We start from the raw sequence: 24,469 nt of genomic DNA on the forward strand, positions 1-24,469 counted from the left end.
GCTGTGACTTCGAGTAGCAAGGCTTAAACAAGGGAATTAGTGAAAAGCGTTTGGGAAGCACCAAAAAAAGAAATAAGAGACAATCTTCAGGACGATGAGTATGTTGATTAAAAGACCCTTATTTCACAGTAGGTAGTTCTATATAATATTTGAGCACTAATTGTTAGACAACATCAATTTCTTCATTGCATCATGAATTGATCATTAATTATTTTACCGGCTTCTAACAGTAAGGTCAGATAATGAATCTGAAGTGCAAAACTCCAGGAAAAGAAAAGCTCGCGTTCGCATTGCGATCAGCGAATCAATTGATACTCATCGTCCTGAAGATGGTCTAATAGACTGAGCCACAACTAGACCGAAACGTCTACTACAAAACCTATTCTATAGTTTAATATATTGAAGGCAATGTTTGTTTTGTATAAACTTTCCAAATTGCCTTAAAAATTTCTGTTGAAAAGCTGTCCACAATTGTAAACTGTGAAGGAGATTTAATCCTGTGTATACTCTGACTTCCGGTTACATTGTGTTGTTTGTTTGATTTTCATGTACCCTATTTAATTGAACATATTGGAATCAATAATAAATTAATTCTTGAATAGATACACCTGTGTTTTATGTAATTCTTTTGTTGTTTGATTTAGTCACTGATAATTTGATCGAACTACTTTCTGAACAAATCTACTGAGAGTTACAGTTATAGAACTCACTCAAGTTACGTAATCTTTGTTAAAAAATTTTTTTTTAACAAATCCCTTGTAGGCACACTTACCTGCTCATATCAAACTGCCCAAGCCATCAAGGGTTTATTGGGTATCCCACTTTTTGTGATTTCCTTTAAAGTGACATTAAATTCGACTTGAGCATCAATGAGGTTTTAATGCCACAAATTACTTTGATACCTTGTAGTACCCATTCAGAATTTAGCGGGGCTGAGGTGTCAGTCTGTCGCTCAGTATTAACCAATGGGGCTACTAACATTTCCTCAGTCAAAATGACCATTTGAAAGTATCAGTGTTGGGACATTTTAAAAGTACATATCCTACTTAATAATATACAGTTAACTGCCTTACTGCTCGAAAGGCCTTCATAGGGGAGATTTACATATACTGTTCAGGGAATTGGGGGCTTTGCCATTGATTCGAATAGCAAAGTCGAACTAGCAGATTTAAAACTGCTCTTCCTGGTTGCAGTAACACGCTGGAAGCAATTTTGTATCTTGTCACATGCAGGATGGCACCATCAGTGCTACAGCCCTGGGTGGACACTCTAACTTACATGCCCTGGGCACCCTTGCTACCATATACTAGAGACTAAGTGAGCTTATGTCAATTGGGCAATTAGGGGTAGCCAATTTAACATACATCTTGTAAGGGATTAGAACACTGGAACTGACGTCTGGTTAGCAGGCCTCAGTGCACTTTCAGAGTCAAACAATCAGGCGCATCAGTTTAAAGCTTTGGGGGTGATCAAAGAAAAAGGAGCATTCCTTACACTAAGCATAGTACTGGACAAAACTTGGAGCAAAAATATTTTCACTGAAGCAAATGATTTATCCATGAAAATGCTGACAAAACATTTCAGTTTAATTAACAGATCGAAATATTGATCAAGGTTCCTGCTACATATATAGAACTGATACAGGCTATTTGTATAGTTGGCACCCTTTCACACCCTTGTACATCACAAGCTTTCAACAGCATCCAATGCACCACCTATGTCAATGGTAAAGAAAATCAACCTTGACTAAGGAGGCCCAGCCACATTTTGATTGATCCAGAGTGGCCAACCGACGATGCCCATGGAGTGAACTAAAACAGTATTTGACCCAATCATTTAGAAAATAAACAGGTTTACTATCAAATGGGAGAAAGTTGATCTCCCTACCTTTTTTCCACCGGTCATTCAGCAGACCTTGCCAGAGATTTTTCAGTGCCTTGATCCGGAGGCTGACCCTCGAAATGTTCTAGATTCATATTCTGCCATCACCTGTAGCGTGAAACAAGCTCTGACCCGCAGTAAACTCCCGACCAATGCTCGTGAGGGAGGTTGGTTTGATTCAAAGTGTAGACGCGCAAAAAGACATCTTCAGCAAGCACTAAAACAGACCGCAAAGGATGTGCTCGCTGTCAAATTGGCTTGTGTACACTCTAAACAGACCTTGGCAAATAGGAAGAAGCATATTAGAGAAGCAGCCTGGGAGGGACTAACACCGCTAGGACCCTAAAAGATAGCAAACTATTTTGGAAGGTAATTAACAACAGCTATTTTAAGGGCCAGAATGAGCCATCCATGGAGGCCCATTTGGCGGAAGAAGCATGGGTAAACTACTTTTCGGTCATATACGAAGCACAACCACCAAAAGGTCTCGATTATGCAGTACCCCATAGTATACAAAATGTGGAACCGCAAAATAGTACTACCTTGTAACACCTCCTTCAACCCATGATCTTGTATGAAGTGGAAAGAGCACTGGATGAAAGTAGCAAAGGGAAAGGCACCTGGTCCGGATGGCACACCACTGGACCTATACAAAGAGCAGCCAGATTTATGGTCTCCCCTGCTTACCAATGTCTATAATGCCTCTATAGCTGTGTAGACCGCCCAATTCCTGGAAAACTTTAACTATAGTCCTGATTTACAAGAAGGGGGACAAGTCTTTACCGAAAACGTATTGCCCAATATCATTACTTGACGCTACTGCTAAAGTTATGGGGTACATTCTACTTAATAGATTGGAAGAATGGGCAATAGAAAATAATACTCTGGCTGATATACAATACGATTTAAAAAAGGCTTGAGTACTGTTCACCCGTGCTAAATCTAAACACTATTATTGAGAAATTTACAGTGGCGAAGAAGGCGCCACTGTACTTCTCCCTCATGGATCTTTCCGCAGCTTTTGATTACATTTCCCATTCAAAGCTGTGGAAAACCAACAAGGAGATGGGGATTGAGTCAGGGATCATACGTTTCATAAGGCAACTTTATGTGGATGCAAAGGCTCAGTTATGTTTTGGAAGGATAGGTGAGTGCTAAGTAGTTTTAATATCACTGGGGGCTAGCCTCTTTTTTATTCTCCCTTTACATTCATAGGCTAGAATCCTGCATAACTCCATCCACTAGAGATAAAGTAATGATGGGCTCCCATCTCCTCCCAGTTCTACTATGTGGAGATGATGCCGTATGAATTGCTAGAACCGGGCGGGGCTGCAAGCACTTATAAATGATACGGTATTTTTATGGTGGACCTGGAATTGAGAGTCAATAGCTCCAAAACGTACATAATGATAACTGGGGCCAAGCCAAAGATAAAATCCACTTTTTTTTTGCAGAAGGGCAACAACTGACTGAAACCTCTACTTTTTGCTATTTGGGGATACTTTTTGATAACAAGAATCTGGGGACCCAAATGATAGTTAACAGATGTGCACAAATGGAGAAGGCCATAACAAGGTTACGTTCAGTTACAAAGAGGTTAGGTTTTAAAGTGGTGAGGGAACTTCTTAATAGATACCTAAGCAAGGTAGTGGCTGCGGCCACATATGGATCAGGGGTTTGGGGAATGGCCAGTACGCAAAATATGCAAAGAATTGAGGACTCATTTTTTAAGTCCATTCTCTCCCTTCCCCCAGTACGTCAAATTATGTAGCCCATGCGGAACTTGGCATGCCGTTTATTTCCGACAGACTGAAGATAGCCCCCATAATGCTTTGGCACTCGATTTGTTCACAAAAGGACACTGGCATGAACAAATTGATACTTAACGATGCCATGAATTCAAACTACTCGAGGAAAATCCCATGGCTGGGATGCATTAAATCCACATGTGAGCTGATCGGTTTACCAAAACTCTTTCTTGAACCAGAAAGTAGTAAATCAGTAGGGAAAGACTATCTGAAACAATGTCTTTGGTACAAGCTCTCAGAAAAGAGGTAACTGGTGGAGGGGATAAATTATAATGCAACAAAACAATAATCCAAAAGCGTTATCATTGTAGTATAACCTCTTTCACTTCTGCAGCTACATAAGTCTTAGGTATTTATTTTTTTTACCTTCTTTTGCAGTCAGTATACCTATGAGATCTATAGTAATGAAAGACAGCATAGAGAGCCACCTAATCCGCGTATCCGCCCGAAACCACGACATGGAAACAAAAAGTCTTCTGTCACAAGACCAGGAGAGTGGTGACCATTGAAGAGAAAATATTGCTGCATAAAATATCAATGTAAAATACCTTCATTATCTTTTGTGTACTTTACACCATGGGGATGCATAGTGTAATTCCTTGTTGCAAAGTTTTTCAGATGCACGACCATGGTGTCTCCAACCTCTCCCTTGAGGACCGGCCCGAGAAACCCCAGCCAGGCTGGCTTTTCAATTTCCTGGGAGTAGGATGCATCGGTGTACTGTTTGTAGACAGCTTTCTTATACAGACGTCCTATTCTGTCTGGACCCCTCTGGAGGAAGACACTAGCATGTCTGGAAAATACAGAAAGTATCCATTATATATAGTAGAGAAAAGAAAACAGGAATCACTGAATAGCATAGTTCAATTCAATTCAATTCATCGTCTTTATTCGATCTCACGAAAGCAGATTATAAAAGATACATACAGTGATGAAATCATGCAAATATAAAACACATATGTTATAAACATCCATGATTAGAAAAAAGGCGTTATATATTAATTTACAGTTTGTGAAGTGACAGTGCATACAGCTCAATTCCGAGGGCATCAAATCTACTAAGACAGTGTAACGGATAGGGTTTGAGTTGCCAGGAACAGAACAACATACAGCTCAATTCCGAGGGCATCAAATCTACTAAGACAGTGTAACGGATAGGGTTTGAGTTGCCAGGAACAGAACAACATGCTGTCAGGATCGCGCGGTCCAGTCCGAGTGTTCGCAGATTATATGCGACCGCGGCCTGATTATTTCCCGGTAACGCGCTAACCGCTCTGGGACTACATGTCCCATGAGCGTTAGCGGCAACTAGGCATGCGCGCGCAGACGCGGAAGGCTTCATAGAGGACTTCCGCCCTGGCGGCATTGCCGATTATTTGGATGCGGAGGTTGCGCTGCGCGTCCTTGGTTCGGTCCCAGTCCTCCCTTCGTGTTCCGGTCCGGAGGCCACAGGAGCCTTGGGGAGACGCGTGTTGGCACGGTAAGGGTGCAGTGCACCGCTTCAGTTCCTGTCGTGCCCATATTGAATCTAGACATTAAAAGACTTATTCCAGATGCCAGGATAACCCGGATACCTTACTTGGAACCTAGTAAGGCACACCATAGCAGGATGGTTTACAGGGCATTACGTGAGTGGTCATCACCTGGTGTTCCTCCTCGTTGGCGAGCCACACGTATGTAGGCTCATGCAAGTAGCAGGAATACTGGTGCATGGCAGAAATCCCTGTGCCTGGGCATTTAAGTACTTAATATAAACCAGATAGAGCTGTGTGGGGTAAAACACGGATTGTTCGCCAGAAGTGAACCACAACTACCTGTGTTGAAGTTTGGAACTTTGTTTACCTGCATAAGTGAAAATGTTCAATCTCAGATAAAGTGAGATCTACATTGAACCGTTATGATTATGTTTCCCTAGCAGGGGATTGTGGTTGAGTCGAGAAGAGCTCATGCAACCTCTGAGACGCTCTAACCAATAACAATTGGGTATGTTTAACTGAGAGGAGGGGTTATCTCTAGTGAGAATACTTCGAGCTTAGCACTGGACTGCAACTAATACTGTCTTCTTCATTGTAGTGGTGCGAGTGTGTATTCTTAATTGAGACAAGGCCTTGTCTTGCGGACCTCCGATTCGGGGGTGAAGCACGAGGCCTGAAACCTGAGGAACCACACCTATCTTTATTTTCTTTTACAGGTGGTTACTCTTCAAACTTTGAGTTACACACACACGGTCAGGGGGCAGAGCGGTGGGGGAACAGTGAATGATAACGGTGTTGTCTTTGTGTCTTTACAGGTCTCCTTCCCTGCTGTCCCCTTCTTTTCCTTCCCTCGCTCGATCGCTTCACTGATCTACGCTATAATAGCCCTCAGACTTGAAGCTATCGAGAGGTGGACCCTAATGAGCATTGTTCCGATCCTGAGGAGCTGAGGAGTCTGACACATGCTCCTTCTTTTAGCTAAAATGCTCTTCAGGAAGCTAGCAACTGCATGGCATACACATTGGTCATTACGTTGCAACAGAACAAATGAAGCAGCTTTGCACTTAGAGAATTTATGTCTACGTAGAAGAAGTAATAACATTTTTCTTATAAATGGCAGATAAAATTGACAAAAGAAAACAAAATGTTAAATAGTTTGACTAAATTGCTCATCACATGGACAAGTGTAAATAGAGGCAGAAGAAAACTGACCTAGGGGGAAACATATTAACCAATGGAAGGAACCTAACCTAAACCTTGCCAGCAGTGTCCCCTCATACACATTAAGTCACATATATGTAATAATATGTGCAGTTGACTTCAAGTCATTTCATATTACTAACATATTGCCATCTCTGCCCAGGGGTTTTCAACATTCAACAGCAATGAACACTGCACAGCAGGAAATGCCTCATATGGATTTGACAACCAGGTTTTAATATGCTTGCATCGTTAATACAGTTTGCAATTACAGTCTAATAACCTGATTTTGAAGAGGGTAATAAGGAAGAATCCAAAAATAATGGCAGATTTCTCATCTTTACCTCCACCTGTATAACTAGCTTATTGAAGTCACCCTAGATGGAGAACATGATGCTGATGTAGGTACTCTGACTCTGCCATTAGATCCGCCCAGACCTGGAATGCACTTTGTGAGACATAGTGCCACACCAGCAGCCCAATCTAGGGCGGTTGGTCTGTCACCATGTGTGGCAGAGATAACTTCATGGAAAACCACAGTGGAAATGCAGGTGGACATTCTGGAAAAAATATGTATAGCCTACATGTATCCGTAGCGTTTTAGGGAGACTACTGTGGAACATAGACTGAATGCCCCTACTGAGGAGCATGTTCCTTGTACCCACATTTCCACCAACATAGACAGACATTGCTAATAATTTCACTACACTGTTCCTCCTCCAAAGCAAGCAGGTTGTTGCCTGGTGGATGCAATAAAGGGGAGGAACTTGATTCACACTTGAATATTATTTCTCTGAGGCTCTCATTACAAGTGGCCCAGAAATGATCTGGAATCCACCCCCGGAATCACTGATACTCGGGGGAAAATCCATCCCTCTACGGGCCCACTAGGAAATGAGGAAATATCTAAGGTTTTGGTAATTGAAATGCATCTCCACAGATTTTCAAAATTCAGACATGCCCCGTAATTTCCATCGTAATTGGGTCGTCACGCATAATGAGGGCCATTACTGGGTGACTTTTTATCAGCTGTACCAGCAGAGGTTGAGTATATCACAGAGATTACGAGTCTGCCAACATAAGGGATGAAACATCACCAATAAAACTCCAAAGCCCTGGGCACAATTAAAACCATTGTGGTCTCCCTAAAAGGTTGTAATTTTAATTGTTTTAAAAATTTGTAAACAGTGCATAAGAACCCACCTAAGTCACAAAGGCCATGTAAAGCATTATTTCACTTAGCACTCTTGGATTGTGGAAAGCAAAAGAACGAATACTCAAAGTTTATTCAACATTATCTTTATATATACAGGAGTGAATGTTAAAGATGAAATTTGGGCTTTGTGCAGAACTCTTTTTTTTCAAATGCTGTTTTTTAATTCCGTGCCACCAAGAATTGCCTCCAAACAATACTTTTCAAAAACTTTCCTTCAATCAATTAATTATTGATTTGAATTCAATAATTAGATCAGGAGTCTCCAACTTTTTCTGTAGTAAGAGCTACTTCTGATCAGTGAAAATCATTGTGAGCTACTGAAGCCCAAGTGTTATCAGACACTCCCACGCCCAGCTTCTTTGATTTTAAGTCTAATGTCAACAGAGCCAGATAATTTGGCTTGAACAAACTTTGACTAGGGGCACTATGAGAGGGCTACCCTGTGTGTCAGTGAGATCATCAATCAATCAATCAATCAGTGACACTTGTAAAGCGCGCTACATACCCGTAGGGTCTCAAGGCGCTGGGGGGGGGGGGTGGGGGGGTGCCGCTACTGCTCGAACAGCCAGGTCTTCAGCTTCTTCCTGAAGGAGAGGTGGTCTTGGGTCAGGCGCAGGTCGGTAGGGAGGGAGTTCCAGGTCTTGGCGGCCAGGTAGGAGAAGGACCTTCCTCCTGTAGTCGCTCTTCGGATGCGGGGGACGGCGGCAAGGGCGTGGTTGGCTGATCGGAGGTGGCGTTTGGGAGCGTGGAAGTTGACTCGGCTGTTGAGGTAGCTCGGGCCTTGGTCGTGTAGGGCTTTGTGTGCGTGGGTGAGGAGGCGGAAGGTGATTCTTTTGTTGACGGGGAGCCAGTGAAGGTCTCTCAGATGTCCGGAGATGTGGCTGGTTCGTGGGATGTCGAGGATGAGTCTGGCTGAGGCGTTCTGGATCCGCTGGAGTCTCTTCTGGAGCTTGGCGGTGGTACCGGCGTAGAGGGCGTTGCCGTAGTCCAGTCGGCTGGTGACGAGGGCCTGGGTGACGGTCTTCCTGGTCTCGGTGGGGATCCACCAGAAGATCTTCCGTAGCATGCGTAGGATGTTGAAGCACGCCGAGGAGACGTTGTTGACTTGCCTGGTCATGGAGAGGGAGGAGTCCAGGAGGAAGCCCAGGTTGCGTGCATGGTCTGTCGGTTTGGGTGCGGTGCCCAGGGCGGGAGGCCACCAGGAGTCGTCCCAGGCGGAGGGTGAGGAGCCCAGGATGAGGACCTCCGTCTTGTCCGAGTTCAGTTTCAGGCGGCTGGTCGTCATCCACTCGGCTACCTCTTTCATCCCTTCGTGCAGGTTGGATCTGGCGGCGGCGGGGTCGTTGGTCAGGGAGAGGATCAGTTGGGTGTCGTCGGCGTAGGAGATTATGCTGAGGTTGTGTTTGCGTACGATGGCCGCGAGGGGGCTCATGTAGACGTTGAAGAGGGTGGGGCTCAGAGATGATCCTTGAGGGACGCCGCAGGTGACTTCGGAGGCCTCTGACTTGTACGGTGGTAGGCGGACTCTCTGTGTTCTTCCGTCGAGGAAGGAGATGATCCAGTCCAGCGCCTTGTCCTGGATTCCGATGTTGCTGAGGCGCCGTACTAGGGTGCGGTGGCAGACCGTGTCGAATGCCGCAGAGAGGTCTAGGAGGATGAGGGCCGCTGTTTCTCCATTGTCCATCAGGGCTCGGATGTCATCGGTGGCGGCGATGAGGGCGGTCTCGGTGCTGTGATTGGCTCGGAAGCCGGACTGTGAGGGGTCGAGGGATCCGTTTGTCTCGAGGAAGGCGGCCATCTGCTTGTTGACGGTCTTCTCGATGACTTTGGCTGGAAACGGGAGGAGCGAGATGGGGCGGTAATTCTTGAGGTCGGTGGGGTCCGCTGTAGGTTTCTTTAGTAGGGCGCTGAGTTCGGCGTGCTTCCAGCTCTCAGGGAAGATGGTGGTGTCGAAGGAAGTGTTGATGATGTCTCGCAGGTGGGGTGCGATGACAGCGTCGGCCTTGTTGAAGACGTGGTGAGGGCAGGGGTCGGTCGGTGATCCGGAGTGGATGGAGTTCATCGTGCGGATGGTGTCTTCGGTGCTGATCGGGGTCCAGGCGTGGAGGGTGGTGGTGGGGGGTGGTGGTTGTTCGGTCATGGTGTGCGTTGGTTGGTTGTTGAAGCTGTTATGTATGTCCGCGATCTTGTTGTGGAAGTATGAAGCGAGGGAGTTGCAGAGGTCTTGCGATGGGGTGATGTCGTTGTTTCCTGCGCTGGGGTTGGAAAGCTCTTTCACGATGTTGAAGAGTTCCTTGCAGTTGTGTGCGTTGTTGTCCAACCGGTCTTTGAATGCTGTTTTCTTGGCGGCGCGGATCAGCTGGTGGTGTTTCCGGGTGGCAAGTTTGAAGGAGGTCCTGTTGTCTGGTGTCGGTTCCCTTCTCCAGACTTTCTCGAGGGCTCGGCAGTTCTTCTTGGAGCTCTTGAGTTCGTCGGTGAACCATGGGGCCTTCTTGCTGCCGGGTCTGCTAGGCGGGGTCCTCAGTGGGGCGAGTTCGTCCGCGCAGTTGCTGATCCACTTCGTGAGGTTGTCGGCGGCTTGGCTGGGGTTCGCTGAGCTGGCAGGAGGGTGCTGGTTCAGGGAGGTGGCGAGCTGGTCTGCTGTGATCTTGTTCCAGCTTCTGCGGGCTGCCTGTTGCTGGTGTTGGTGGGTCGTCGTTCTCTTGAAGGTGAAGTGGACGCAGCTGTGGTCCGTCCATTGAAGCTCTGTGGCGTGGCTGAAGTCTATGTCTGTGCTGGATGAGAAGACTGCGTCGAGTGTGTGTCCGGCGAGGTGGGTGGGGGTGGACACCAGTTGCTTGAGTCCCAGGTTGGCGAGGTTGTCGAGCAGGGTGCTGGTGTTGCGGTCGTTGTTGTTCTCCAGATGGAAGTTGAGGTCTCCCAGGAGGATGTAGTCAGCGGAGGGGAGGGCATGCGGGCTGACGAAGTCGGCGATGTCCTCGCTGAATTGTGTGCGTGGTCCAGGGGGTCGGTAGATCAGGGTGCCTCTGAGGGTGGTGTTCGGGTTGGTGTGGATCTGGAAATGCAGGTGTTCGGCGCTGGTCAGGGTGTTGTCGGTGCTGGTCGTGAGACGGATGGTGTTCCTGTGGATGATGGCGATGCCTCCTCCCATCTGGTTGGCGTTTCGGTCCCTCCGGACGACCTTGTAGCCCTCTGGGATAGCGATGGCGATGTCGGGAGCTGAAGAGGCGTTCATCCAGGTCTCCGTGAGGAAGGCGACGTCAGGGGCTGTGGCGTCTAGAAGGTTCCAGAGTTCGATGGCGTGTCTGTGGACGGAGCGGGTGTTGAGCAGGATGCACTTGAGGTGGGTGCTGCTGGTGTTCGACTTGGTGGGTGCTGGTGCGAGGCTGGTCCGGATGCAGGTGAACTTGCAGGCGTGGCAGCTGAAAGGTCCGTGGGTACGTCGTGGAGTGGCTTGATGGCATTCTGGGAGTCGGCCGGTGTTGAGTGCGGTGAGGGTGGCGGCGGAGTACGTCAGGCGGGTCGGTCGGGATCTTCGTTGGCCAGGGGTCCTGGCGCTGGGCACGGTCCGGTCGCGGACGGGCTTACCTTTGGCGCGCCTTCGGCGCACAATCGGCGCGCCCGCTGCGCGTGACCGCTGCGCGTTCGCACGGTCGCCATATAAGGCGAAGTGCGCGGGTGGGCGGGGCAGCTGGGAGGCGGGAGCGGGGAGGGAACAGAAAGGAAAAAGGGGCGTGGTCAGCGGTGGTGGCGGGAAGCGGGGAGCGGGGAGGGAAGGCGGAGGGCGGCGAGGTAGGCGGGCAGACAGGCAGGAGAACGCAAAGGGCTGAAACTTATTAGAAAAAAATACAGGCACAAAAGTCAGACAAAAGCTGCTAACACGGGAGGAAAATGCAGTTCAAACAAGCACAAATGCTAGACAAAACAAGCAAAAACAGACGCCAGCGGCGTCAGCCGGCAGCGAGGCAGGCAGCGAGGCAGAGGGCAAGGCGAGGGGGCACACACAGCAGCTGGTGGCCGTGCGGCACGGGGGTGTCCCACAAGTGGGTCACACTCACCTGCGTCGCACGGTCGCCATATAAGGCCAAGTGCGCGGGTGGGCGGGGCAGCTGGGAGGCGGGAGCGGGGAGGGAACAGAAAGGAAAAAGGGGCGTGGTCAGCGGTGGTGGCGGGAAGCGGGGAGCGGGGAGGGAAGGCGGATGGCGGCGAGGTAGGCGGGCAGACAGGCAGGAGAACGCAAAGGGCTGAAACGGACTAGAAAAAAATACAGGCACAAAAGTCAGACAAAAGCTGCTAACACGGGAGGAAAATGCAGTTCAAACAAGCACAAATGCTAGACAAAACAAGCACAAAAGTCAGACAAAAGCTGCTAACACGGGAGGAAAATGCAGAAACTGACTAGAAAAAATACAGGCACAAAAGTCAGACAAAAGCTGCTAACACGGGAGGAAAATGCAGTTCAAACAAGCACAAATGCTAGACAAAACAAGCAAAAACAGACGCCAGCGGCGTCAGCCGGCAGCGAGGCAGGCAGCGAGGCAGAGGGCAAGGCGAGGGGGCACACACAGCAGCTGGTGGCCGTGCGGCGCGGGGGTGTCCCACAAGTCTTTGGTCTTCGGGGGTCTTTGGGTATTTATGAACATGTGTGTGTATGAATGAGATATATGTGAATGGGTGACTGAGAGCCTCTGTTGTATGTACTTGTGGCACAGGGCATACCTTTCACCATATGTGTCCATGTACGCCATTTGGGATTAGTCAGGGATCCTCTGAGGCCAGGGGTCGCAAAGTAAATGCCAGGAGTAGCAGGGAGCAAGATAGAGGTCACAGCTGCGACCCCTGACGACTCCCAAATGATGTCCATATATGTGGCACTGTTACATGCATAGCACACAGATACAATCCTTTTCTTCAAGTGGGAGATATTTAAAGTGCAGAAAAATGTTTTGCATAACATTTAATAATATAGAAAAGTTTTCTGCACTTTAAATTTCTGGGAGCAAGATACTTACTGGTTGTAAACGTAACTCTTTGAAATGGGAGAAAATTTAAGTAAAAAGTTAACTTAATCATTAAGTTTAAGTTTACTCTACTGTGCTTATTTAAAAATGAACTCAAGGCTACTCTAAAATGTCTGTGAGCTACTGGGAGCTTGTGATCTAGGGGTGGAGACTCCTGAAATAGATATTAACATTAGTTCAACTTCAAAAACAAAATCATTATAGACCTCATGAAAGCAATCAATATTAGGAGGAAGCTTGTGCAGATTTGTTTTTAAAAGTGAAGCACAAATATGGTAACTGAAACGTAAACAATAACATTCAGCTTTCAGTTGTCTTTTCTCTATTTCTACTATAACTCTAAATAGACAGAAGAAACACAGAAGGAGGACACAGCAGCTGGGCAACAGCATGGGAAAAAGTTCAACAGAAAGGGTACAGACTGGAAGAAGAAACACAGCAAAGGTGCATAGGAAAAAAGGGGTTAAACATAAAGAAAATAAAATTTGTTATATGAGGTATGAATGAAAAGGCTGGCAGAAAACAAGGGGGAAATAGGGAGGTTGGTAGCAGGGCCCTCCAGCTAGGATAAACAGCATACACAAACATCTTAACTATATCGATGTTGAGAAAGTGAATATGGAACCAGGCATGAGTGAAGAGGTATAAAAATGGAGCAGGGAGTAACGCAGGGGAAGGAAGAGGGGTTCACGAGTCTCACGTGATCTGACGCAACCAAATAAAACAGGCAAAAAACAGTATACGAAGTGTGTGATATGACTGAGAGAGCAAGCAGGACAAACTAAGAATTAGTCAAATTAATGTCTCCAATTCATATTTCAATGTTCAAGGAAACAGTTTTAATAAAATGCAAGTTCTTTTTACATTAAGTTCACATACAGCTGTCACTGTTGGCCGGTCCTTGGTACGTACTTATGGTTCAGGCTGGATTCCCAAGGAGGCTCCACTCTTGCCCTGTAATACTGTCTGACAGGCTTTGGCAGTGGGTTTGATTAACAAGGGGTCTTATTAACAAGTTGACGTCTGTAGACAAGTTCTGGAGATGTTGTCCTCAGCTATGTATGGCAAGGTTGGTAGGATCAATAAATAGTCTTGTCCAACTTTTTAGACGGATCCAGGCACAGGGGCAAACGTCACAGAATATAGTGCCGCGCACGGGAATAGGTAAAGCTACATCATCATCAGATGTGCAAGTAACTTAGGTGCTGGTCATGTCTGGTCCCTCGATATGGATGAATAGAGCTGCTTTTTGGGAGAAGGCAAACCTTTAGCTCTATTTCTCTGCGGGCTTAGCAAATTCAAGAGTTATGATGGATGAAATGTCTACCATTTGAGACAGAATGGGTCATAGTAAACTCAACTTAATGTCCGCAAGGGAACAGTGGCATATCCAAGTTACCGCCATCATATTGTCAAGATTCACATGCAAAAAGTGAAAGAAAATATTTAATGCGCTTTCCTTGTTACCTAGTGGTGTGAGACATAGCCGAAAGATTAATAGGAGAACTATTGTAATATTAACAAGGCGTGGGTGGAGAGAGCATTAGTTTTCATTATATTCTAGGGCACCATGTGAGAGATTAAGACATTTGTGGATAGTAGAATGCCAGGTTTAGCCAGATGGCTGTCAAAAGGCAGAATGCTCTATGGGATCAGAAAAAGATAGACATCTGGTCATTTCAATTGACTTCAATGAAATGCATCATGAGCAGCTTAGCGTCATTCAAAATAACTCCCAGACAGTGGGCGGCCATTGTATGACAGAGGTATTGTTCGACAGGAAGTTGTATTCACTCACGTGTGAGACGAGATTAACTGGCAAGAGTATACATAAATGAATTAAAGTCACTGAGAATTGTTGTGCAAGCACCTGTTGCAACTGTTAATGAACCTAGGGGACCTCCTGGCTAAACATTTAGAAATTGCATGTTTTGGAAGGTGGATTTTTTGACATTGGACTATGTCCGGTGTAAAAAATAAATCTAAAGGTTCAGTGTTAAAGGAAAAACCCAGCTACAACATATAGACACTATGACTTACTAATTAACAGTTACAAAATACGAATTAAAAGAACTAACATGTTCTTCAGAGACGGTTAATGCCATTTGTAACTGGAACTCCCCACATAGGGAGTTGAAGATTAATTTGTCTTTCAAAGCAATCCACAGGAACTCAATACATTTGAAGTGGTAATTTGGTCTACAGCTGCTTTACAACCCACATGTGCCTCAGTAAGTCATGGGTGATATCCTGTCGATGATTTTCTGAGCTCTCACTACTTACTAACACAGTTGCTGTCTAGTTTGTGGCACTATCCATGATATATTCCTGGATGTGCACATGGCCTGTGCACTAGGTGGTGTTGGCCTTCACAGATAGTAGTGTCCCTCGGGGCATGAGGGTGCCATCCCCATTATCTTATAGCCTGAGGAATTGATTTAAGACTAGTTTATTTATCACATACAAAATTCAGTGCACTGAGAATTTCTGTTTACACTAAAATAGGATGCCAAAAAATGTACTGATCCTCCAAAGAGGAAGAACTGGAATGAGCTTACAATAAAACATTGTTCTGCTGCCCTTTAAAAGACAAATCCAAAGCCAAAGGAATACTGATGAGAAATAACAGCAGATTTAATTTTAACATTTTCAAAAGTGAATTACAATCACAGATGAGCTGAAACTGATGGTAGTTTAACTGACACCCTTTTGCAGACATGTTTTTCACTGAAGCATAATTTAGAAATAGTACAGAGAAACAGTAAATGCATTATGAACGTTTCAAATAAATATATCGATTATTGGCAAGTCATTAGGTCACGCCTATAAAAGGCCAGCATTTTGGCTTTTCCATTACTTTTTTGTATTGATATTAGCTAATGTCAAGATGGCTTCAGTATTGATGCACAAATATCTGAAAGTATCAGCATGGAATGGGTTCTCTATTAAAAAAAAGCCATTGCAAGATGTCTGCCAATGCCTACGCATGCGTGCACATGTGTTGTGATGCCTGTGTGCGCATTGAGCTGTTCCAAGAAGGCTGGCAATACGTGATGCATCAGTGACCATTTTGAATTTACTGTTCCAATATGGCTGGCAGCCATTTTAGAATGGCAAACTAAAGGTAACAAAGAAAGTGCGGTGGAGAGCGAACATGGCAAGAGTGACCCACTTTAAAGCTGCCAGGCCCTAATAAAAAAATGAAGAAAGGTGTAAAAGCTGGAGTCAGGATTTGGAAGCAACAGATAAGTGGGGTAGGGGAAGGGTAGAAAGAGTTAGCCACAGGAGGATCAAGATAATGAAAAGAGCAGCGGAGGAGCAATGGATTAAAGGAGATAGAAAGCAGGAAGAGAGAGAGAGGCAGAGAAGGGATGTTAGGAGGCAGAAAGAAAAACATGCACTCCCAAGTGTGAAGAGCCACCCGGCCTCTATAGAACGTTGCTGCCACTTGTAACACTCCTTAGGCCGTGCCCGACCTGGGGAGTGTTAAAGGTGGCAACAGAGTACTATAGAGGTCGGGTGGCTCTGTAATACTTTGTTGCCAACTGTATCACTTCCAGGGCTGGGCAAAGCCCGAGGAGTGTTGCAAGTGGCAACAAAGTACTGGCTCTCTACACCATGGAGTGCTGAAAGGGAAAGAAAAAAGAGTCCCTTCAAGTCAACATTGGAGAGATACAAGTCATCTTATTAAAAGAAAGTGAGATCGAAATGCTCTGGGCCCGGCAATCATAAGAAGTGGGGAGGAAAGCCATCAAATCTAGAGCAGAGAGCAGAGAGACGAGATAGACAATAACCCATCCAACATAGAGAAGGAATCTTACCCAAAATCCATTCTAAGTATATGTAATATAGTGGAAACAATTGGTATGCAACATGTAGCAGAGACTTAAAAAACACTGCTACTATGAATGTATAGAAAGGGGAATGTAAATTTGGTAGCAGACAGAAACTTTTGTAGAGTCGCACACGATGGCATAAGCAGAAAGGACAAAACCGAAGAACTCACATACACTAATCAAATCCCCCACATTTCTGAATTCAGTGTGTTGAAGTCCAATGGATTTTCTACTGGATCTTCCCTACACATGTGTGTCTGTTGTGCACTGCTTTGAACCTTCTTTTAAATGCTAAGAAACTGATCAATTAGAGTGTTAATTCGACTAGAAGGGAAGCAAGGTAACAGGGCTATGGGCCCACTCTTTATTATTATTTAAATTTGTAGCGCGCACAGCTACTCCAGGGAGTGTCCCGGCGCGAGCCAAAGAAACGGTTGAAAGTAAAAGACACCTAAAAGAGGAGGGTTTTGAGCTTTTTCTTAAAAGTGACAAGAGCTTGAATGCTACGTAGGGCCAGCAGGAGAGCGTTCCAAGCAAGAGCAGCTTTCCGAACGGCGGAACTCCCGCCAAGCCTTTGTTGGTTGAAGCTGACTGTCTGCGCAAACAATTGTGAAGAAGAGCGCAGTTATCTCCCAGGGACATAGAAGGAAAATCTCCTCTGGATGTATTTAGGCCCCCAGCCATAAAGAGCACTGTGGGCAATCGTCAGAATTAAAATTTCACTCGAGCCTCCACTGGCAGCCAATGCAGAGAGCGCAGATGAACGCGCACACTACTCATGCTGGAAAAACCCAGCAGGAGTCTGGCATCCGAGTTTTGTACTATCTGAAGTTTATTCAAGAGGTAGCTCAGGATGCCAGCGTACAATGCATTGGCATAATCCAGACGGGAGAGGATCAGGGCACGAACAACAGTTTCCCTAGCCGACTTAGGGAGAAAAGGAAGAAACTTCCTTAATGTTTTCAAGATGGCAAAGCATGTCTCAGCTAGCTTTTTAACCTGGACTGAAAAGGTCAAGTTCTCCTCAAACCATACCCCCAGATTCTTAGCACAGCCTACTTTTGTACTAGGCAGGGGGGAGCCAGTAGGCCAAAGTTTCTCTCGAAAGTTTGACGGGAATTTACCGTACAAGAGTATCTCAGATTTCTCCTCGTTCCATTTAAGCTGTGCATGAGCCAGCCAATGAAAGACGGAAGAAAGACAGTGTTGGGCAGAGGAGACCGAATCATCATCCTTACCCCAGGTAAATAAAAGCTGGGTGTCATCCACATAGGCCATCACCCTGGCCCCTAGTGACTCCGCTAAGTAAGCCAACGGGGTGACATAGATGTTAAACAAAAGGGGACTAAGCGATGACCCCTGCGGGACACCCGTAGCCATAGGCTGGGGAGTAGAGGCACAAGGTGACAGCCAGACCTGCTGCAATCGGCCATCGAGAAAAGACCTAATCCAGCCCAAGGCTGACCCCGATATGCCAATCTCTGAGAGGCGGTCAAGAAGCAGGGAATGGGGCACCGTATCGAATGCCGCCGAGAGGTCGAGCATGACCAAGGTCACCCGCCCGCCTGCATCCAAGCAATCCCGGAAAACCTTCGACACCTCCAAAAGCACTGACTCCATGCTATACGAAGCTCGAAATCCAGACTGAGCTAGATGGAGCAGACCCATGGCCTCAACATACTCCGTAAGTTGATTAGAAGCCACCTTCTCGCATACCTTAGCCAGACTGGGTAGGAGAGAGATAGGGCGGTAATTTCCAGGAACCAATGGGTCCAAAGTAGGCTTCTTCAGGAGGGGGAGGATTTTTGCATGCTTCCAAATTGCCGGAACCAACGCATCCTGCAAGGAGGTATTAATGATCCCATTGACTTCAGGATTGATGATATCAGCAGCTGAAGCCAGGAGTTTGGCCTCGCAGGGGTCGGTGGGCGAGCCAGATTTTAATCCTTTCAAGATTTTAAGAGTGCAGGACAAATCTACTGGCAAGAAAGTTGGCAATGAATGGAGGGAACCAGCTGAAGGCAAAAGGGAAGGGGGGGCCGTAAATGGATTGAGACAGGAAGAAAGGGCCGCCTGAATGCTACAGATCTTAGCCAGAAAAAGCTTAGCAAGAGTATTACACCAAGGCTCAGAAACTGGGACAGAGCGTGCTTGAGCACTCAGTGACATAAAGCTCTGCACAATGGAAAATATTTATTTCGCATTTTTATTGGCCTGATCAATACGCGATGAAAAATAACGCCCTTTAGCTAGAGCTATAGTAGTATAATAGATTTTTTGTTTGATTCTGAGTGTGTATTTAGCAGCAGAGCAATAACCACTGGCCCGCCATGCCCTCTCCAGTATCTTACACTCATGTTTCAATACTTTGAGCTCCAGCGAAAACCAGGGTTTAGAGGGAGACTCCCTAGTAATCTTGGGCCGGCGAGGAGAAGATAACGCGGCCACTGAATCAGAAATCCAATCAGTAAAACCCAAAATACTTGCCAGCAGATCTTTCTGAAGAGAAGGCCGAGAAGCAGCGAAAGTGCCATTAAACCGCAAAGGATCAATTTTGTCAAATGTTGGGGGACGGTGGCATCGAGCCGGCGGAGCAGGCTGGGGGACTTCCCAGGAAAAATGAATAGGGAAGTGATCTGACCAGGAGACGGGAAGGGGCTTAACTACCTGGATGGAAAAGTTAGCGCAAATGGGGTCCAGAATGTGGCCCTCTTGGTGTGTAGGGTGACTGACTCATTGAGAAAGTTGGGCCAGTTGAATGGAATCGAGAAAAGCGATAGAATCCCTTGCCTCACCTTGATCAAGGTGAATATTCACATCTCCTAACAGCAAATAATGAGCGAAGTGAAGAGCTCGCTCAACAACAGCGTCCCCACATGCTTTAAGAAAAGCAGTAGCTGAACCGGGGGGACGGTAAATGAGGGACCTACCTAATGTAAAGTGAGCAGAGACATAGATACTAAAATCTAAGACCTCGCACTTGGCCCAGGAGCTAGAGATCTCACTTTTGAGAACCCATTTATCCTTGTAGAGGATAGCCAGACCGCCTCCCCTGCCAACTGGGCGGTCAACCCGGCATAGCTTATAGCCTCCTGGGGTAGCCAGAGCAACAACTGGATTAGAGGATGAATCCAGCCAGGTTTCGGTGATAAATAATAAGTCCAGAGGGTTATCAGCCACTAGGTCAAAGACATCAATATGATGTTTCCTGAGTGATCTAGCATTAATAAGAGCAGCCCTAATGCGAGGAGCACTAGCAGAATTGCTCGTCACATTGCAAGATGGAATATCTAGTATCGGCGCAAAACCACAGGTTCTACAAACCGCTACCACGTGGTTAGGCAAAAAGCACAAGCCAGACGAGGGACAACAGGGTGCTCGAAGTGATTTCAGGGATACACCCGAATATTGTAATCTGTCGGCAGCAGTTGACTCAAAACAGGCAGAATGACTGGCCCTGGCCGCTGTCTTGGCGATGACGGGCGCAGACGGGCTTGCCTTAGGCGCGCCTCTGACGCGACAACGGCGCGCCTGTTGCGTGCGTCCGCTGCGCGTACGGACAGTAACCATTAAATAGACTGGTGTCAGGATGGCGTGGAGCGACTATAACGCTGACCAGGAACGGTGCGTGGCCCAAACAAGATGAACAAAATATCACCTACTCAATGGGATTGTGTCACCTCTAACATAAGAGAGCTCTATACAAAATGGTGCCTTGTCTCTTAATAAATTAGTTATGACTTTTCTCAAAAGCAGGGATTGGTTAGCATTTTCCATGATATTGAGCTTGACACATGTGTGGAAGCTTAATCTCTTTTCAAGATGTTTGAGTTTTGAGGAATGCCACCATTTTTATCATCATATATGAAATGTTTGCACCAGGTTATCCTTCAATTAATTTTCCCCCCCCAGCCTGTGAAACAAAAAGCATAAGACTGTGTTTAGGGCTTTAATTTTAGTATCCGGGAGGACTTAAATGAGTTATTTTATTCTGATTAATGTGGCATAATTATTGGAACACAGCAACTGAAAATAGATCTACGGTATTTCCTGAGCCAGGATCTATTGGAAATATTTGTTTTTCAAGAATAAGTGAGACTCGACACGAGGGAGCCCCTTTTTAACTAGGAACATTTTTAGGAGATTAAGACTTTACCCTTCTCTTCTGAAAAAAAGACACTTTACTCCTCCCTGTGGGTAAATGAACTTCCCCTTCTGAGGCAGTGCTGCTGCATTTGGCATAGGAAACCCTATTCTTGAGTGATTTCAGTGCTAGCAAGATGGCCATGCTTACAATACTCTATCAAGCAAAAGAATCATGATCATTAGGTGTCAGATTTGGTCCAAAATGTTTGATGTGTGGCTAGATCCAGGACGGAATGGTTGACAAAAGTGGTGTGGCTGTAATTGTGTAGAATATTTGGCTAAACTTGGTGACATATATGGGTATCTGAATAGCATGTATGTGTAAGGCTGGCTCCAGACCTCAAAACTACTTGTTTATACGGATGACTCGCTAGAATGTCATTGATTGAAGTGTGAATTATGCCGCAATGTTTTTTTCTATCAATTTTGCTTTGAGATTTCCACAGTGGATGTGGGTTAAACCCACGGTGGTAAGTGGTGATGTTAAAAGCTAAACGTATTTAAGAGATAAATGTTGTCATTCCTGGTGAGGGATATTATTTGTAATTTAATGTAGTATTTGACAATGGATGGCATTAATTTCTGTTTTTCAGGGAAAGTAAACATAGCCAAGGGTTCAGAGCTCTGAATCTTTTCCACCAATTGTGTCTTAAATTCATAAAAATTGTTAAGGATCGTAGGTAAGTGCTTGTTGGTCAGCCAGCCATAACTCCATGGCCAATGCATTGGTGCAGTCTTGTTTACTCCAAATTTTGAGATGTCTGGCAGCAGAGAAGACATCTCTTTACATTGGCAGAATATGCAGTCATTGCTGTTCCTGTCAATGTATTAAAAATTTGATGGACAGTACCGTCAAAATGACAGTACCGTCCGTCAAACTTTTTAATTGTTTTTGTTTTTTCAAAGGCAAAATACCAAAGCGGGATTGTGTTTTGAAAAACAAAACTAATGACAACCACACCATGAGTGTTTTCTCCCATAAAATGGGAATCATTCAAATGTTTTAATGCCCCTTACTACCATATTTTTATGGCCATAAGGGAGAGTAAAAACTGGCCACTCTAAATTGAGCGTTCAGTCGAATGGCTAAACCACTTATGGCCTCTACTCCATAGGGCTGTTGGAGGAGTATGTCAGGGACAAAGACAGAGGAGTCTCCGTGTATGACATATTTAAGATCTGCTTATCTGTAAATGAGGTGGGTGGACCTTCAGTTTGGTGTAGGGGGTACTCCATCGTGGTTGTGACGGAGTACTGTCCACGCCAAAATCGAAATCATCCCTTTAAGTTTTATTACTCAGTCTCTGGATTTAAGTTGTGCATGCTTTTATCTCTGTAACATTGTATTAATTGTTTATATCTCTAAAACACTTTGTAACTGGTTATTACAATTCAATAAATTAAAAACATAGTGGCTAGCTTCTAATTTGGTGTACCTTAATGGGATCATACCTCCACAGTCCTTTCTAGTCTCCACTGGCTTCCCAACATAGTGAGATCGATGTTTATGGTCCAGCACTCTCTCCAGAGGTCCTACAACACGCGGGTACCTTCTCTGTGTACTAAGGTTAATATATTTGTATTTCCTAGTTCCACTTCTTTGAGGCCCTTGGCTGTCTCCCTGTCAGTAGGAAAGACTGAAGTTTTTTTGCTTGTAAGAAGGGAAAGAAGGGTTGTTAACCCTCCGCAGTTGATTGGGACATAACTGAGTTACTCTGTGCCAGTGAGGCATTGATAGGCCATATATGGCAGTTTCATATTATGCAACATTTATTGGTTTTGGAGTTTAAAAAAATAGAATATCTCTATATCAATAAGTACATCCACTAATGCACAAATACATACATGATAAAAAACAGAAACAATTGTTATAATCAGCAATACAGTTCATCACTACTAACAATTATCTACTGAAGATTAGATTTGCATACAACAAATCATGGATCAATACATATTTTCCTCCTATGCCAGGTAAGCCATAACAAAATAGGATTCAAACTTAATAAGGCCAGAATCTTCACAAATATACTATCCCTTTTACCTACCCCCTGTCCCAGCTGCTGAAGAATAGGTCAAAGCCATTGTTGTCTGATATTATCATGCAAACAACACAAAAAGTAAATGTTTCTAATCTGTAACAGTTACAACGTCACAATTGCACATAAGGGCTGTTACCTGACCCTATCAATAGGTAAATGCATTCAACTGAAGGATCCTAAGCTAGACATTTATGTACAGCAAACCCGGGTGTTTATGCTTTACACAATCATCCCATAAATCTCGACTATGGGTTGTCAACTTACTTGAACTACAGAGGAGAATCATTTTCATGGACTAAGAAGAATTTTGTAAATGGCTAAGATATCTGTGTCTGTGTGGCACAGAGCCCCCCCCCCCCGCCTGATGAAAGGAGCAGCACTATTAAACCAGAAAAGTATGTGCTACACTTATCCAGAAGAATTTCAATAATAATGAAAAAAGTGAATGATTGTAAAATAATGGTGTGGCCCAGAACCTCTCCTTGCTTGAATAGTAATGATCTATGGAACAATGTTAAGTTTACGGATACCAGAAAGCCTGGTGTGGCTTACAGCAGTGGCTAGTACAAGGTGAATGCTGGAGTGCTGAAGAAGAGTGCTGCCATAATAAGTTAGATGTTAAATGCCACCTTTGAACCAAGCCTGCTTTTCCTAGTACGCCCACCCTTTCTTGTAAAATTCCACAGTGGTCTTCCATCAAAACCTTGTCGCTGCTAGATCTTACCGGCATACTCAATTTCCTCATTGCCATTCCTATGAAAATAATGTTTTACTCTTGTCCTTCCACAAAGCTCTTTCTGGAAAAGCTCTCTTACCCCTTTTCATCATTCTCAATGCCTCCTTCACTCAAGGCATCTTCTCAACAAGGTCATCCTGGCAGGTGACTTTAACAAACGCAATCTAGGCCAAACAGGAGGGGCTCAAAAGAATGTAAATCAAAATCCCCTAGAGGCTTGCACCAAGGAACTTGATCTTCACACATGCGATCAGCAAGGATGCTTAGAGAGCAGACAACAGCCCACATTTAAAAACACTTCAACACTGGACTATGTGTTTTTGAGTGGTCACCTGAGCAAGTGGTGTGCCGAATATAAGATCCCAACTTCCGTCTCCACCCACAACTCGGATGAATTTTTGTCCCGGGTTACACCAAGCACATCGGATGAGAATATTTGATGTACCTATCCAGATCATGAATGCCAGGGGTCTAACTGAGTTATGCTTGTCTGTGAAGACAGAGATGCCTGTTTTTCTTCTAACATAGGGTTAAATGTGGGTATGGCTATCCTGTTTTCTTCCTTAGGATGGTGTGATGTGAGGCGTCTCAGAAGGCACATCCCCCATATTGTAGTTGTGCTTGTGATGCATGCATGTGTGTTGGATGTTCTTTTACTGGTTTGGATGGAGTAATCTTCTTCTGCTCCTGGAGATGGGGAGTTGGGTTGGTTGTTTTTGCTTGCAGGATTTCTGCTGGGCTGCCTCTGCCTTCTGTTTCCAGATCCCATGGATATGGATCTGTGTCACTGATTTGTGGGAGGGATTGGGTCCTCTTCCTGGATAATTGTCATGCATAAGTGTTTCTCACTAATGGCATCCTCCATGATGAATAATTTAATCTCCTAGAATGTTCAGGGTCTTAATAACATGTCCAAAAGAGTGTACTTATCTTAAGAGTAGAGGGACGCATATCACCCTCCTGCTGGAAACCCACCTCACTGCGTCTGAGGGATTGGTGCTCCACAAGAGGTGGCGGGGTCAGATCTATGCTATGGCCTACTCAACCTTTGCCAGGGGGGTTCTGTTGTGGATGAGACTGGCAGTTCCCTGCCAGAAGACGAGTGACTGAT

General features: G+C 45.3%; 1 protein-coding gene across 1 annotated transcript in view; it reads right to left on the reverse strand.

The window, feature by feature from the left end:
- LOC146785798 (ceruloplasmin-like) overlaps window positions 1-24,469 on the reverse strand; it is a 252,009-nt gene that overhangs the window by 169,679 nt on the left and 57,861 nt on the right. The window contains exon 2 of the mRNA XM_085635073.1: window positions 4,238-4,482. Within this exon, the coding sequence (XP_085491199.1) occupies window positions 4,238-4,482 (245 nt within the window). The remainder of the gene's footprint in view (window positions 1-4,237; window positions 4,483-24,469) is intronic.

Source organism: Triturus cristatus, chromosome 11 (genome assembly GCF_964204655.1).
Source record: "Triturus cristatus chromosome 11, aTriCri1.1, whole genome shotgun sequence".
In the NCBI taxonomy this organism is placed as follows: Eukaryota; Metazoa; Chordata; class Amphibia; order Caudata; family Salamandridae; genus Triturus; species Triturus cristatus.